Here is a 15,911-nt window from a genome sequence, read left to right as displayed (position 1 = left end):
AGAACCATAGCAGCATTAGGTTATGGACCAGAGTCTGGTCCATAACCCTAATGCAGGGCAGAACCATAGAAGCATTAGGGTTATGGACCAGAGTCTGGTCCATAGCCCTAATGCAGGGCAGAACCATAGCAGCATTAGGGTTATGGACCAGAGTCTGGTCCATAGCCCTAATGCAGGGCAGAACCATAGCAGCATTAGGGTTATGGACCAGAGTCTGGTCCATAGCCCTAATGCAGGGCAGAACCATAGAAGCATTAGGGTTATGGACCAGAGCTATAGTTTGAAATAAACAATAAACAAGAGCATACATAAAGAGAATACGGTACATATTATACAGATATAATAACATACATATTATAAAGATAACTGTAGATTAATAAGACGTGCATTCAGGGGCGTGCATATGGGCGGGGCTTAGAGGGGCATGGGGCGGGGCTTAGAGGGGCATGGGGCGGGGCTTAGAGGGACATGGGGCGGGGCTTAGAGGGACATGGGCCGGGGCTTAGAGGGACATGGGGCGGGGCTTAGAGGGACATGGGGCGGGGCTTAGAGGGACATGGGCCGGGGCTTAGAGGGACATGGGGCGGGGCTTAGAGGGACATGGGGCGGGGCTTAGAGGGACATGGGGCGGGGCTTATATGGACATGGGGTGGGGCTTAGAGGGACATGGGGCGGGGCTTATAGGGACATGGGGCGGGGCTTAAGGCTCATTCATAGTCTGGATTTTCGGTAGTGAGGTGACCGCCGCTACGGTGGTGAGGTGACCACCGGAGCTGTAATAACGTTGAGCGGTGGTGTTGTAAAAACCGAGAGAAGGGCTGGGGGGCGGTGGCGGTGGTTTGCTCTTCACCGCGGCTCAGTGACGTCATGTTGAAGGGCTTGGGGGCGGTGGTGGTGGTTTGCTCTTCACCGCGGCTCAGTGACGTCATGTTGTAGTTCGGTGGTCACCTCAGTGACGTCATGTTGTAGTTCAGTGGTCACCTCAGTGACGTCATGTTGTAGTTCGGTGGTCACCTCAGTGACGTCATGTTGTAGTTCGGTGGTTGTCGAGTTTATTCCGTGAGTGGGATCATTATAATATTAAGTGCCGGCCCAGCTTATATTTGTAACTTCATGTTGTGTCATTTATGTATAGAATGTTGGTGCTATTATGAAGTTCACTGCCTATACAGTAAATACTCTGTGTTATATAAGAACAGAGATCCTCTTATCAACCAATTACAGTATATCTCAGGGATGTAGATATTAATACAGCTAATTGGGGGGTAAATGTGTTACCAATGTGTTACCAATGTGATACTACTATATACCAGGAATGCGAGGTCTTACTACAATGGTATGTGAGGGGCAGGAAGTGTCGGGTGACAGAGGAAGAGGGGCGAGCTATACCAGGGCACGATGTGTTCGTTCATTCTTACAGAAACAATGTAGCAAACGGGATGACGCGTTTAAGTAAGTCCTTTTAATGTGTTATATGTTCGTTAAATGCTCTAAATTCAGTCATAAATGATGCATCTATGCCGTCGCTATATCTGTGAATTAATAGTATGTATCTTGTGTTTCTCTTTGTGTTTGCAGTTATTACCTAAACGCCACAGTCTCAGGTTCCTTTGTTGTAATGATCATCAATGCTATTGTACTATCTAACACGGGCCAGACAAGGCAAATAAGGCTTTATACTGTACACAAGTGTAGTAGAAGTATGTTTGTACGTGTGTGAGTGTGTTATGAGATAATAGTAATAAAATGGCCAAAATCAAGTGATTGTTTACGGGCATTATTGCAACGTCGAGGCTATGTGTGTTTGAGTAATATAAATGTTACCTTGGTGTGTGTTAAATCACAGTTACCAGACCTGTTTGTTATAACCCCTTTGCGGAGGGTCTGAATCAGTAATTAAGCAAAGCTATGAAACAGCAAAGTTTAGTTATATCCGTACAGTGGTCACCTCAGTGACGTCATGTTGTAGTTCGGTGGTCACCTCAGTGACGTCATGTTGTAGTTCGGTGGTCACCTCAGTGACGTCATGTTGTAGTTCGGTGGTCACCTCAGTGACGTCATGTTGTAGTTCGGTGGTCACCTCAGTGACGTCATGTTGTAGTTCAGTGGTCACCTCAGTGACGTCATGTTGTAGTTCGGTGGTCACCTCAGTGACGTCATGTTGTAGTTCGGTGGTCACCTCAGTGACGTCATCTTGTAGTTCGGTGGTCACCTCAGTGACGTCATCTTGTAGTTCGGTGGTCACCTCAGTGACATCATGTTGTAGTTCGGTGGGCACCTCAGTGACGTCATGTTGTAGTTCAGTGGTCACCTCAGTGACATCATGTTGTAGTTCGGTGGTCACCTCAGTGACATCATGTTGTAGTTCAGTGGTCACCTCAGTGACATCATGTTGTAGTTCGGTGGTCACCTCAGTGACATCATGTTGTAGTTCGGTGGTCACCTCAGTGACATCATGTTGTAGTTCGGTGGGCACCTCACCACCGATACATCCAGACTATGAATAACGCTTAAGGGACCAGAGTAATAGTTTTATGACATTTCTCTTAAATGAACTCTAGGATTATACATCATGCAAAACTAGAAGTCCACATACATTCACCTAGAATGGATGAATGAATGGATGGATGGATGGATGGATGGATGGATGGATGAATGAATGAATGAATGAATGAATGAATGAATGAATGAATGAATGGTTATCAACGCTAAATGAGTAGTCGCAGTCATTCCGTTTTCTCGTGTAATGAAGGAAGCGTTTTGCTTGATTGCCTTAGAAGTGTCTGTCAATCAGCTTATTGTGCGGATACGAGCGGCAGAGTGGAGTCGCTGCTTCTTCACCTGGAAATGATCCAGTTTAGGAGGTTCAGGCTCTGGTTCTGATCAGGAAGCCTCTAAAGCAGGGATGTCAAACTCAAATACACAGTGGGCCAAAATAAAGAAATCGGTCGAGGTCGAGGGCCGGACTGTGTTTCAACACACGGGCACCGCGGTCATGAGGACGTCCCAGGCAAACAGCAAAAAAGTTATTATTAAGCTCAGTTTCCTGTTCTATGATCCTCACCAAGCACTGATTTCATAGTATGTGATATGTGCCAATGCACTCGCAGTGAATTGTCGGACTTGTAGTATTATGGTGGTCCGTGCAATATACCAGAGGGCCAGTTCTAATACTAATTAAATATCATCCCGCGGGCCAAAGATAATTCATCCACGGGCCTGATTTGGCCCCCGGGCCTTGAGTTTGACATAATGCTCTAAAGTCTTAGAGGTCTGTCTTCAACACCAGGCTGTGAGGCGAGGGCGGAATGGCCTTCGTGCTTTAGTAAATGTTCACGTCAATCACAGCGCGTCCTTGCTCAAACGCGAAGGCCGTTCCAACGTGGCGGCCGTGCGTCCCGACCGTTCCACCATCTCGATCAGACACTCGTCCTTTGGGGGTTTAGGGACGCCCGCCATGATTAACCCCACGTCGGCCAGTTTGGGCGTGTTGTCGTCAGCGTTCATTTTAAGGTGCGTCAGCAACGTGACGGAGGAGGGCAGGGCGTCGGTGGGCGTGGCCACCTCGTGGGAGTCGGTGGCCGGGCGGCGGGCGGGGCTGGCGTTGCCGCGGCGACGGCAGCAGCAGAATATGTTAACGAGGGGGCGGAGCAGCAGGCGGTACATGCCCCGCCTCGCGGCCTCGCTGACGAAGCAGTAGAGAGCCGGATCGGCCAGGGAGTTCACACTGGTCAGCAGGAGAGACAGGTGGTAGTAGTTAAATATACCTGGAAATATATAGATAGATAGATACAGCTGTAAATATATAGTTTAATACAGTTCACACTGGGCAGCAGGAGAGACAGGTGGTAGTAGTTAAATATACCTGGAAATATATAGATAGATAGATACAGCTGTAAATATATAGTTTAATACAGTTCACACTGGTCAGCAGGAGAGACAGGTGGTAGTAGTTAAATATACCTGGAAATATATAGATAGATAGATACAGCTGTAAATATATAGTTTAATGCAGTTCACACTGGTCAGCAGGAGAGACAGGTGGTAGTAGTTAAATATACCTGGAAATATATAGATAGATAGATACAGCTGTAAATATATAGTTTAATGCAGTTCACACTGGTCAGCAGGAGAGACAGGTGGTAGTAGTTAAATATACCTGGAAATATATAGATAGATAGATACAGCTGTAAATATATAGTTTAATGCAGTTCACACTGGGCAGCAGGAGAGACAGGTGGTAGTAGTTAAATATACCTGGAAATATATAGATAGATAGATACAGCTGTAAATATATAGTTTAATACAGTTCACACTGGTCAGCAGGAGAGACAGGTGGTAGTAGTTAAATATACCTGGAAATATATAGATAGAGAGATAGATACAGCTGTAAATATATAGTTTAATACAGTTCACACTGGGCAGCAGGAGAGACAGGTGGTAGTAGTTAAATATACCTCAACTATATATGAAATATATAGATAAATACACCTGTAAATATAATAAAAGTATAATAGTTAAATATATGACCACAGAGATAATGGGCTCCATCTTCGTCACCGCTAAACCCCTTATCCCTAAACGTCTTTGCCTTTATTTACTATTCTGAAATACATTTTTCAATAGTTCAACTAGCCTCTACATTGACACGTTGTGAGCTTGTAGACTGGCCATCTTAACTATTCAAAAATGTTTTGCAACATTTTTCAAAAAAAACAGTGGTCCATGAAGGGATTCTCAGGTGGCCCCCATCTTAAATGATGGAGATTGCTAAACAAATGGGCTCTTAATTGATCTTTAATTTAGGGGTCAATTTGGTTTAATTTTACTCTCAAGAGTTAAATTATTGTTAACACCTTGAGGGCCTATTTAATCCATTAATAAAATGTGCCCATCATTTATAGCGCCCGGACCACTTTTACCGACGGACCGGATGTTGTTGTGAATGTCTGTGTAGCAGCTAACAATAGCCACACCACTCCAGAGTCGATCGACAACGGCAGGTAAGAATAAATCTAACGCGACTAGCGACTGGAAGGCGGAGCGCCGTCTAACACAGGATCTTTTTTCATAATTAGACGGGATGATTTAGATCACGAGTTATGAATGATTTAAAATTTTCGTTGTCGTCCGCTAAACAGGCAGGGAACATTTTCGATGACGTGTCACTGTTGTGCAACACCGAGGATTGGGCAACAAGCGCTCCTAGGCTGTAGAGCGATGCGATCAGTTTTCATAGCACTAATTTGACGGAGAAGAATCAATCTCCGTCTCGGGCACTGACCGTGAACTTGACGGTGATCTCCGTCCTGCGCCTCCAAGGTGTTAATCATCTGCATTAGTTAATTTACAAGAAGTCTAAACAATTAGAGAATGTAGAGGATTGCCTGTTATCTCGTTTGCCTGTTATCTCTCCTAATGGTACCAACATCAATACAGCATGCAATTGTGGACAAAAGATTATCCAACGACAACAAAATATTCTTTAGTTTTGGGTCTGAAAGGCTAAATGTCATCAAATGGTGGTCCGTAGCTCACATGGGTCTGAGAGGCTAAATGTCATCAAATGGTGGTCTGTGGCTCAAATGGGTCTGAGAGGCTAAATGTCATCAAACGGTGGTCCGTGGCTCAAATGGGTCTGAGAGGCCAAATGTCATCAAACGGTGGTCCGTGGTTCAGATGGGTCTGAGAGGCTAAATGTCATCAGATGGTGGTCCGTGGCTCAAATGGGTCTGAGAGGCTAAATGTCATCAAATGGTGGTCCGTGGCTCAAATGGGTCTGAGAGGCTAAATGTCATCAAATGGTGGTCCGTGGCTCAGATGGGTCTGAGAGGCTAAATGTCATCAAACGCTGAATAAATAAATAATGGACCTTGATAAAGGGGTCTACAGTAAACTAAAAACACAAAAAAGTGTAATAATATAAACTGTGTACCTGCGATGAAGTTGCAGTCCCTCTCCAGCAGGGTGCGCACTAGGAGGAAGATGTGGTACGGAGAGAAACACACGAGGAAGATGAGGATGGTGCTGCCGACCAGGTGTCTGATCCTCGTCTTCTGGTCTGCCTGGGTCCCCGCACTGCGTCCCACGGCCCGGAGGACACACAGGTAACTGACCTACACACACACACACACACACACACACTGTCGTGTTATTTATGGGTGTGCGAGATTTATTCTCAGACATTAGAGTAAAATATATTGGGTCAGATTGAGTGATCAATGTGTACCACTCTCCTGGAGCAACAGGATAGCTGTAGGTCCTGGGACCACATTCCAATGCACTCCAGTTGCATTGATAACCGGTGGGTGGGGGTTTTACGGCCTTCCTGTTGTGAGACAGGCCATTTTGACTCCTTCTCACAGGAGAAGTCAACTCAGCTAGAACATGCAAATATTGAAGTAACCAATCTAATTCCTCTTCAATTGTTTAAATGTGTTCTAATAACCTATGATATATTGGGTTGGTAAAAAGTCTAAATGATAAATACCTGTAATAGTCTGACAGTTTAATCTAACCTAAAGTCAGATCTCCACACTGTCCTCTCACAGATAGGGCAGAAAGGATGCATGGGTCAGTGGCTTCTGATTGATTGAAAGTGTTTAGCATGGAGGTGTGATTTCAGTCAGAGCCCACTGTGACTATTCTGTGTAGCACAGTATTAGGCAGATTCACCAATACCAACGAACGTGATACATGTAGTTAGGCAGATGCCAGCGGTATGTATTATGCTATATATAATTGTGCATTATTCATAATTGATGTGATATGATGTTTAGAGTGTAACCAAGTGTTCTTGTGTTTCTTTTGTCCCGATCATTTATTAATGACGTTTAATTCATGATTGTAGATTTAAAACCACATAATCACACTTAATGTGCCACTTAATGTGCCACACATAATTAGTGATACACTTATCACTGAACTAAGTCTGAAATCCATCAAGGACGCTAAGCTTTACCAAGATCTGGGACGGTTTAGAGTGTTAAATGATAGCTAGAATTCCTACCGACAGAGCAGGATAGAACTACAGACCAATAGGACAGAGCTCCAGGGTACTGAGATCATCTTGTGTTGGGGGAAGTGTGAACAGAACGTGTGAATGTATGATTGTAAGTGTTTATGATTAACATGAATTAATAAAAACCCTATAAAATGCACGTTTGAGTTCATCAAATATAAGCTATTATTGGAACATTTAGTTCACCCTGTGCGTGTTAGTCACTGTTACTCTGCCTACTGCATGGGCTGGTCGGAGCCAGGCACAACATCGCCAAATAACCGAACACACACACACACACACACACACACACACACACACACACACACACACACACACACACACACAGTTAGTCCCCGCACTGCGTCCCACGGCCCGGAGGACACACAGGTACACGGGCCGTGTACACAGGTACACCTATATACACACACATGTCCCCATGTAAACAAAGCCATACATTAGCATTTCTATGGCCGAGGGTCGTTAGACTGGTAGGGATGGGCAACAACAACCGCAGGCAGCCCAGTATATATTGCTATCGGGGGAGGGTCGGCCGTCAGGGTTACTTTTCTTCCTGGAATTAAAAACGTCTGGGTTTCCGAGGCTACTTTTGTTCAAATCAAACGGCACACCTGGCCATTTCAAACGGCACACTAAAGTGCCGCGGCACACAGGTTGGGAATCACTGCGGGGACAGTACAGTACAGTACAGTACAGTACAGTACAGTACAGTACAGTACAGTACAGTACAGTACAGTACAGTACAGTACTTAAGTAAATGTAGTAATGTACGTAGTTACTTTGTTTACACCACTCCAACCTACCGACATAATAGCCAATGGGAAGAGGCCAAGCTACCGACATAATAGCCAATGGGAAGAGGCCAACCTACCGACATAATAGCCAATGGGAAGAGGCCAACCTACCGACAGGATAGCCAATGGGAAGAGGAAGCCCACGATGAAACGGTAGTAGTTGATTGGATACTCCCAGTCCTGCATGGGGTAGTGCTCGAAGCACACCGATTGGTTGTGCTGTGTCCTATCGCGGCTCAGCACTCTGTGCCTAAAGAAGACCACGCCCACCGCCACCTCCTTCAGCCAGATGAGGGCGCTGGTGAGCCAGGCGGCACGCATCGACCTGAGACTGGAGAACCTGTATAGAGACAACCACATGAGGGCGATGAGACCTCAATGAGTGGACCTATACCTCAATGGGTGGACCTACCTCAATGGGTGGACCTATACCTCAATGGGTGGACCTACCTCAATGGGTGGACCTATACCTCAATGGGTGGACCTATACCTCAATGGGTGGACCTATACCTCAATGGGTGGACCTACCTCAATGGGTGGACCTATACCTCAATGGGTGGACCTATACCTCAATGGGTGGACCTACCTCAATGGGTGGACCTATACCTCAATGGGTGGACCTATACCTCAATGGGTGGACCTATACCTCAATGGGTGGACCTATACCTCAATGGGTGGACCTATACCTCAATGGGTGGACCTATACCTCAATGGGTGGACCTACCTCAATGGGTGGACCTATACCTCAATGGGTGGACCTACCTCAATGGGTGGACCTATACATCAATGGGTGGACCTATACCTCAATGGGTGGACCTATACCTCAATGGGTGGACCTATACCTCAATGGGTGGACCTACCTCAATGGGTGGACCTATACCTCAATGGGTGGACCTATACCTCAATGGGTGGACCTATACCTCAATGGGTGGACCTATACATCAATGGGTGGACCTAGGCTACCTCAATGGGTGGACCTATACCTCAGGGTGGACCTATACCTCAATGGGTGGACCACGGCCAGGTATCGGTCCAGACTGATGCAGCACAGGAAGCCGATGCTGATGTAGATGTTCTCGTAGAGCAGGAAGCCACACAACTGACACACCCACTCTCTGTGGCTCCAGTTGTCATCCTGCACGCACACACGCACACACACACACGTTACACACACACACAAAAGAACAATACTACACAATGGTGCAATGAAGCTTAGCGTTAGGTCAGGGAAGTAATTCACTCCTCAGCTGTCAATCAGCTGTCAATGGGATAGTTCCAATGTGTGGAACTATAGCCCATAGGCACCCCGCTTTGTCTCAATGGGATAGTTCCAATGTGTGGAACTATAGCCCATAGCACCCCGCTTTGTCTCAATGGGATAGTTCCAATGTTTGGAACTATAGCCCATAGGCACCCCGCTTTGTCTCAATGGGATAGTTCCAATGTTTGGAACTATAGCCCATAGGCACCCCGCTTTGTCTCAATGGGATAGTTCCAATTTGTGGAACTATAGCCCATAGCACCCCGCTTTGTCTCAATGGGATAGTTCCAATGTGTGGAACTATAGCCCACAGCACCCCGCTTTGTCTCAATGGGATAGTTCCAATGTGTGGAACTATAGCCCATAGGCACCCCGCTTTGTCTCAATGGGATAGTTCCAATTTGTGGAACTATAGCCCATAGCACCCCGCTTTGTCTCAATGGGATAGTTCCAATGTGTGGAACTATAGCCCACAGCACCCCGCTTTGTCTCAATGGGATAGTTCCAATGTGTGGAACTATAGCCCACCCACAGCACCCCGCTTTGTCTCAATGGGATAGTTCCAATGTGTGGAACTATAGCCCATAGGCACCCCGCTTTGTCTCAATGGGATAGTTCCAATGTGTGGAACTATAGCCCATAGCACCCCGCTTTGTCTCAATGGGATAGTTCCAATGTGTGGAACTATAGCCCATAGCACCCCGCTTTGTCTCAATGGGATAGTTCCAATGTGTGGAACTATAGCCCATAGCACCCCGCTTTGTCTCAATGGGATAGTTCCAATGTGTGGAACTATAGCCCATAGGCACCCCGCTTTGTCTCAATGGGATAGTTCCAATGTGTGGAACTATAGCCCATAGGCATCCCGCTTTGCGGCGAGATCAAAGTGTGTCGCCACTCTCGTCTTCTACGGCTCTGCAGAAGACTGACGAGACCAAAAATCTTAAAACGTTAACTCTTGATCTAAATCATCTTCTAATTCTAGGAAAAGGTCCTGTGTTAGACGACCCACCGCGGTCCCGTCGCTAGTAGCGTTAGATTTAATCATACCTCCCGTTGTTGTCGATCGCCTCTAGAGTGTTTTGGCTACATTTAGCTGCTACAGCCACATCCGGGATAACATCTGGTCCGTCGCTAAAAGTGCTCCGTTGCTATAAATCGCTGTGTGCTCTGATTTAATGGATTAAATAACCCTGGGCGTTCGGGGTGTTAACTGAATGTTGAACTGAAATTATTATAATAAAACCAATACTAACTAAAATAAGTACTGTAGCCACGGCGGTTGAGAGGCCAGGTACAACTATCTCCGTAGACAACGCCCTGGTAAAGTCTGTCCCGACAGCCAGGAACCTTGGTGTTGTCCTGGACAGTCAGCTCTCGTTCAAAACACACATCACAGCTGTCACTAGATCCTGTAGGTTTACACTCTACAACATACGACGAATTAGACCGTTCCTCACCCAGGAGTCAGCCCAGCTCCTAATCCAGACAACAGTCTTGTCAAAACTTGACTATTGTAACTCCCTCCTTACTGGCCTACCGGCATGTGCACTTAAGCCCCTCCAAATGATCCAAAATGCCGCAGCCCGCTTGGTCTTCAACCAGCCAAAATTCTCACATGTCACCCCCCTTCTCCGCTCCCTCCATTGGCTCCCGGTCGCTGCCCGCACAGAATACAAAACTCTGATGCTGGCATTCAAAGCAACCAAAGGCATGGCCCCCCCATATCTCACAAGTATGATCGTACCCTACAAACCCTCCCGCGCACTCAGATCAGCCAACGCAGGGAAGCTGGAGGTACCTTCACTAAAAACGCCGGGACAACGCTCCACATGTCCCAAACTCTTCTCCCTTCTGGCTCCAAAACTATGGAATGCACTTCCCATCACAGTCAGAACTGCAGCCTCACTCCCAATCTTCCGCCGTAGTCTGAAAACCCACCTCTTCAGACTCCACCATGGCCCGTAGCACTTGCCCTAGCCTAGCCCCTTAGATAGCACATTATGTAGACTTAGATAGTATTTTAAACAGACTTATAGCTTGTTACGTAGACAGCTCTAGAATTGCACTTTATGTAGTCATAGCACTTTATAGTACACATGTATAATATATTATATAGTATAGTATGTATAGTTTACATAGATACTCCACTGTTACGTTCTTAGTCTAGGCATGATTCATGATAACTACTTTTTATATATGTGATGTATGCCATGCTTTTGTTATTGCTTAATGTAAGTCGCTCTGGATTAAGAGCGTCTGCTAAATGCCTAAATTGTAAATTGTAAATTGTAAATTGTACAGTAATCATAATAATACCTGAAAGAAGTACTGTAGCCACAGAGGTAGAGAGGCCAGGTACAGCAGGTCAGACACGGTGAGGTTCAGTAAATAAACTCCCAGTTCGTTGCGTTGTCTCAACTGTAGAACCGCATGGTAGAGGCTGTAGAGGTTGGAGGGGACGCCCACCTAGTGCACACACACACACACACACACACACACACACACACACACACACACACACACACACACACACACACACACACACACACACATGGTACAGGCTGTACAGGTTGGAGGGAACACCCACCTATAACATACAGTACATGTAGTTAAGACATGCTAGTACGTCCTCTTTTGGCCGGCTGTCCGGCCGGTCTGGGGCGTTTGTTTGGAAATAGGCACTCTGACAGGCAACGTTCCACCCTGAAGATTCATTCATTTTAAAGCAGCGGCTCGTGCCATCAGCCGCGGTGATATAGCTCCCAGATCAAAACGGAGGTACAGACCTGCAGTGAGGCGAGCCCTGGTCCAGCTGTCTCTAACATACTGGACCAGGGCTGCAGTGAGGCGAGCCCTGGTCCAGCTGTCTCTAACACACTGGACCAGGGCTACAGTGAGGCGAGCCCTGGTCCAGTTGTCTCTAACACACTGGACCAGGGCTACAGTGAGGCGAGCCCTGGTCCAGCTGTCTCTAACACACTGGACCAGGGCTGCAGTGAGGCGAGCCCTGGTCCAGCTGTCTCTAACACACTGGACCAGGGCTACAGTGAGGCGAGCCCTGGTCCAGCTGTCTCTAACACACTGGACCAGGGCTACAGTGAGGCGAGCCCTGGTCCAGCTGTCTCTAACACACTGGACCAGGGCTGCAGTGAGGCGAGCCCTGGTCCAGCTGTCTCTAACACACTGGACCAGGGCTGCAGTGAGGCGAGCCCTGGTCCAGCTGTCTCTAACACACTGGACCAGGGCTGCAGTGAGGCGAGCCCTGGTCCAGCTGTCTCTAACACACTGGACCAGGGCTGCAGTGAGGCGAGCCCTGGTCCAGCTGTCTCTAACACACTGGACCAGGGCTGCAGTGAGGCGAGCCCTGGTCCAGCTGTCTCTAACACACTGGACCAGGGCTGCAGTGAGGCGAGCCCTGGTCCAGCTGTCTCTAACACACTGGACCAGGGCTACAGTGAGGCGAGCCCTGGTCCAGCTGTCTCTAACACACTGGACCAGGGCTACAGTGAGGCGAGCCCTGGTCCAGCTGTCTCTAACACACTGGACCAGGGCTACAGTGAGGCGAGCCCTGGTCCAGCTGTCTCTAACACACTGGACCAGGGCTACAGTGAGGCGAGCCCTGGTCCAGCTGTCTCTAACACACTGGACCAGGGCTACAGTGAGGCGAGCCCTGGTCCAGCTGTCTCTAACACACTGGACCAGGGCTACAGTGAGGCGAGCCCTGGTCCAGCTGTCTCTAACACACTGGACCAGGGCTACAGTGAGGCGAGCCCTGGTCCAGCTGTCTCTAACACACTGGACCAGGGCTACAGTGAGGCGAGCCCTGGTCCAGCTGTCTCTAACACACTGGACCAGGGCTACAGTGAGGCGAGCCCTGGTCCAGCTGTCTCTAACACACTGGACCAGGGCTACAGTGAGGCGAGCCCTGGTCCAGCTGTCTCTAACACACTGGACCAGGGCTACAGTGAGGCGAGCCCTGGTCCAGCTGTCTCTAACACACTGGACCAGGGCTACAGTGAGGCGAGCCCTGGTCCAGCTGTCTCTAACACACTGGACCAGGGCTACAGTGAGGCGAGCCCTGGTCCAGCTGTCTCTAACACACTGGACCAGGGCTACAGTGAGGCGAGCCCTGGTCCAGCTGTCTCTAACACACTGGACCAGGGCTACAGTGAGGCGAGCCCTGGTCCAGCTGTCTCTAACACACTGGACCAGGGCTACAGTGAGGCGAGCCCTGGTCCAGTTGTCTCTAACACACTGGACCAGGGCTACAGTGAGGCGAGCCCTGGTCCAGCTGTCTCTAACACACTGGACCAGGGCTACAGTGAGGCGAGCCCTGGTCCAGCTGTCTCTAACACACTGGACCAGGGCTACAGTGAGGCGAGCCCTGGTCCAGCTGTCTCTAACACACTGGACCAGGGCTACAGTGAGGCGAGCCCTGGTCCAGTTGTCTCTAACACACTGGACCAGGGCTACAGTGAGGCGAGCCCTGGTCCAGTTGTCTCTGTCCGCGACAGTGAGAAAAATGCCCGAAACGCAATTGCAACTTCACAGATAAAATGCGGAAAAATAACTCGTGTTTTTCTGTCCTGGTCGTGACACATGGAACGCAGAGACGCAACGCTGGAACGTAAATGTCTCTGTGGCAAACAAAGACAGCTGAGCGGGGTGACAGCTCTCCTGCAAAACTGACCGAGCACCACCTGGCAACGCGTTTATAAAGACTGTACTTTGTATGACCTGGCAACGCGTTTATAAAGACAGTACTTTGTATGACCTGGCAACGCGTTTATAAAGACTGAGTACTTTGTATGACCTGGCAACGCGTTTATAAAGACTGAGTACTTTGTACCACCTGGCAACGCGTTTATAAAGACTGTACTTTGTACCACCTGGAAAAGCATTTATAAAGACAGTACTTTGTATGACCTGGCAACGCATTTATAAAGCAGCTTTGCGTATCCTATATCTGGTAATGTTTCACCCATGGAGCCCCTCTCTCTCCTGGCGCGCCCCTAGAGCAGCATTTTTGTAACATGGTTCATATAGTGCTTCTACTTGCACACACGCACGCACGCACGCACGCACGCACGCACGCACGCACGCACGCACGCACGCACGCACGCACGCACGCAGGCACGCACGCACGCACGCACGCACGCACGCACGCACGCAGGCACGCAGGCACGCACGCAGGCACCCACGCACACACCCACACGTGCACACACGCACCCACCCACGCACACACCCACACACCCACACACACACCCACCCACGCACACACACACTCAGTCCTCACCAGCAGCACCAGGATGTAGACCGGGGAGAACAGGTAGAGGTGGATCTGGTGACTGATGGTGCAGTTGATGATGTCATCGTTTTCGGACATGTTGGTGTGCACCATGACACACACACACACACACACATACACACGTGCACACACATTCACACACAATTACGGTAACCCACACAAGCGACGCACTAATACACACACACAATCACTCTCTCACACGCACACACTCGTACGCGCACACACACGCACACACAAATGCACGCACGCACGCACGCAAACACGCGCGCGCCCATGCACACGCAAACACACACACACACACACACACACACACACACACACACACACACACACACACACACACACACACACACACACAAACTCACAATCACAGACACACCATGTCGGTTAATGAGATGCGTGACATCCTGTCCTGTGCGGTGATTGGCCGTTTGGTCTGCATCTCCTCTCCAATTGGCTCTGAAATACGAAGCACATAGTTTTAATTAAGAGATATGTTAATATTATTGATTAATTAACTAATTTACAGCCAGCGCCGTATGTTTTCTGGATACGCGAGACTAGGTTGGGCACAAACATATTCTGCTCGGCTCCCAGATGGCCAGCAGGCTGCAGCCCTGACTCATATAATATTTATGTCCAGTACGATGGATCCCCCGACCCTTAATATACGATGAGGTTTTCCCTAGAAGAGGCTCCAGGGTGTTCTGTATACGTGACTGTTTTTGATACCGAGACAGTCATGTAAGGTTCAGGAGAAAAGCTGATTTTTATTTTAACCCAAAATGAGTTAACATCACAGGCAGACTCTTCACATACTAGAGCATGTCATGAAATAAATGCTTAAACATGTAGCTAGGTGTAATGTTAGAGACCACAGAAGACATGTAAATATGAAATAAATGCTTAAACATGTAGCTAGGTGTAATGTTAGAGTCCACAGAAGACATGTAAATATGAAATAAATGCTTAAACATGTAGCTAGGTGTAATGTTAGAGTCCACAGACGACATGTAAATATGAAATAAATGCTTAAACATGTAGCTAGGTGTAATGTTAGAGACCACAGAAGACATGTAAATATGAAATAAATGCTTAAACATGTAGCTGGGTGTAATGTTAGAGTCCACAGAAGACATGTAAATATGAAATAAATGCTTAAACATGTAGCTAGGTGTAATGTTAGAGACCACAGAAGACATGTAAATATGAAATAAATGCTTAAACATGTAGCTAGGTGTAATGTTAGAGTCCACAGAAGACATGTAAATATGAAATAAATGCTTAAACATGTAGCTAGGTGTAATGTTAGAGACCACAGAAGACATGTAAATATGAAATAAATGCTTAAACATGTAGCTGGGTGTAATGTTAGAGTCCACAGAAGTGAACCTTTTCAAGCCTGTTTTCTCAACTCGCTGTTTCTCTGCAAGACATTACTCTATAAGCCATATCTCCAAAACTGGTGGGTCAAACTGAACCACCAATATGTCCATTTGATTTGAAGCTATGATTCCCTGCTTT

At 47.7% G+C, this 15,911-nt stretch overlaps 1 protein-coding gene across 1 annotated transcript; it reads right to left on the bottom strand.

Annotated features, from left to right (window-relative positions):
• Nucleotides 1-3,342: 3,342 nt before the first annotated feature.
• On the bottom strand, nucleotides 3,343-14,465 carry gpr68 (G protein-coupled receptor 68; the record flags this gene model as incomplete). Its single annotated transcript, XM_079531779.1, has 6 exons — nucleotides 3,343-3,767; nucleotides 5,936-6,116; nucleotides 7,927-8,155; nucleotides 8,817-8,950; nucleotides 11,396-11,545; nucleotides 14,376-14,465. 6 exons carry the CDS (start codon nucleotides 14,463-14,465, stop codon nucleotides 3,343-3,345), a joined length of 1,209 nt encoding a protein of 402 aa, XP_079387905.1.
• Nucleotides 14,466-15,911: the final 1,446 nt, after the last annotated feature.

Source organism: Electrona antarctica, assembly GCF_951216825.1.
Source record: "Electrona antarctica genome assembly, contig: scaffold_333, whole genome shotgun sequence".
Lineage (NCBI taxonomy): Eukaryota > Metazoa > Chordata > Actinopteri > Myctophiformes > Myctophidae > Electrona > Electrona antarctica.
Note: the sequence above shows the minus strand (reverse complement) of the source record. Positions and strands in the feature narration are given on the sequence as shown.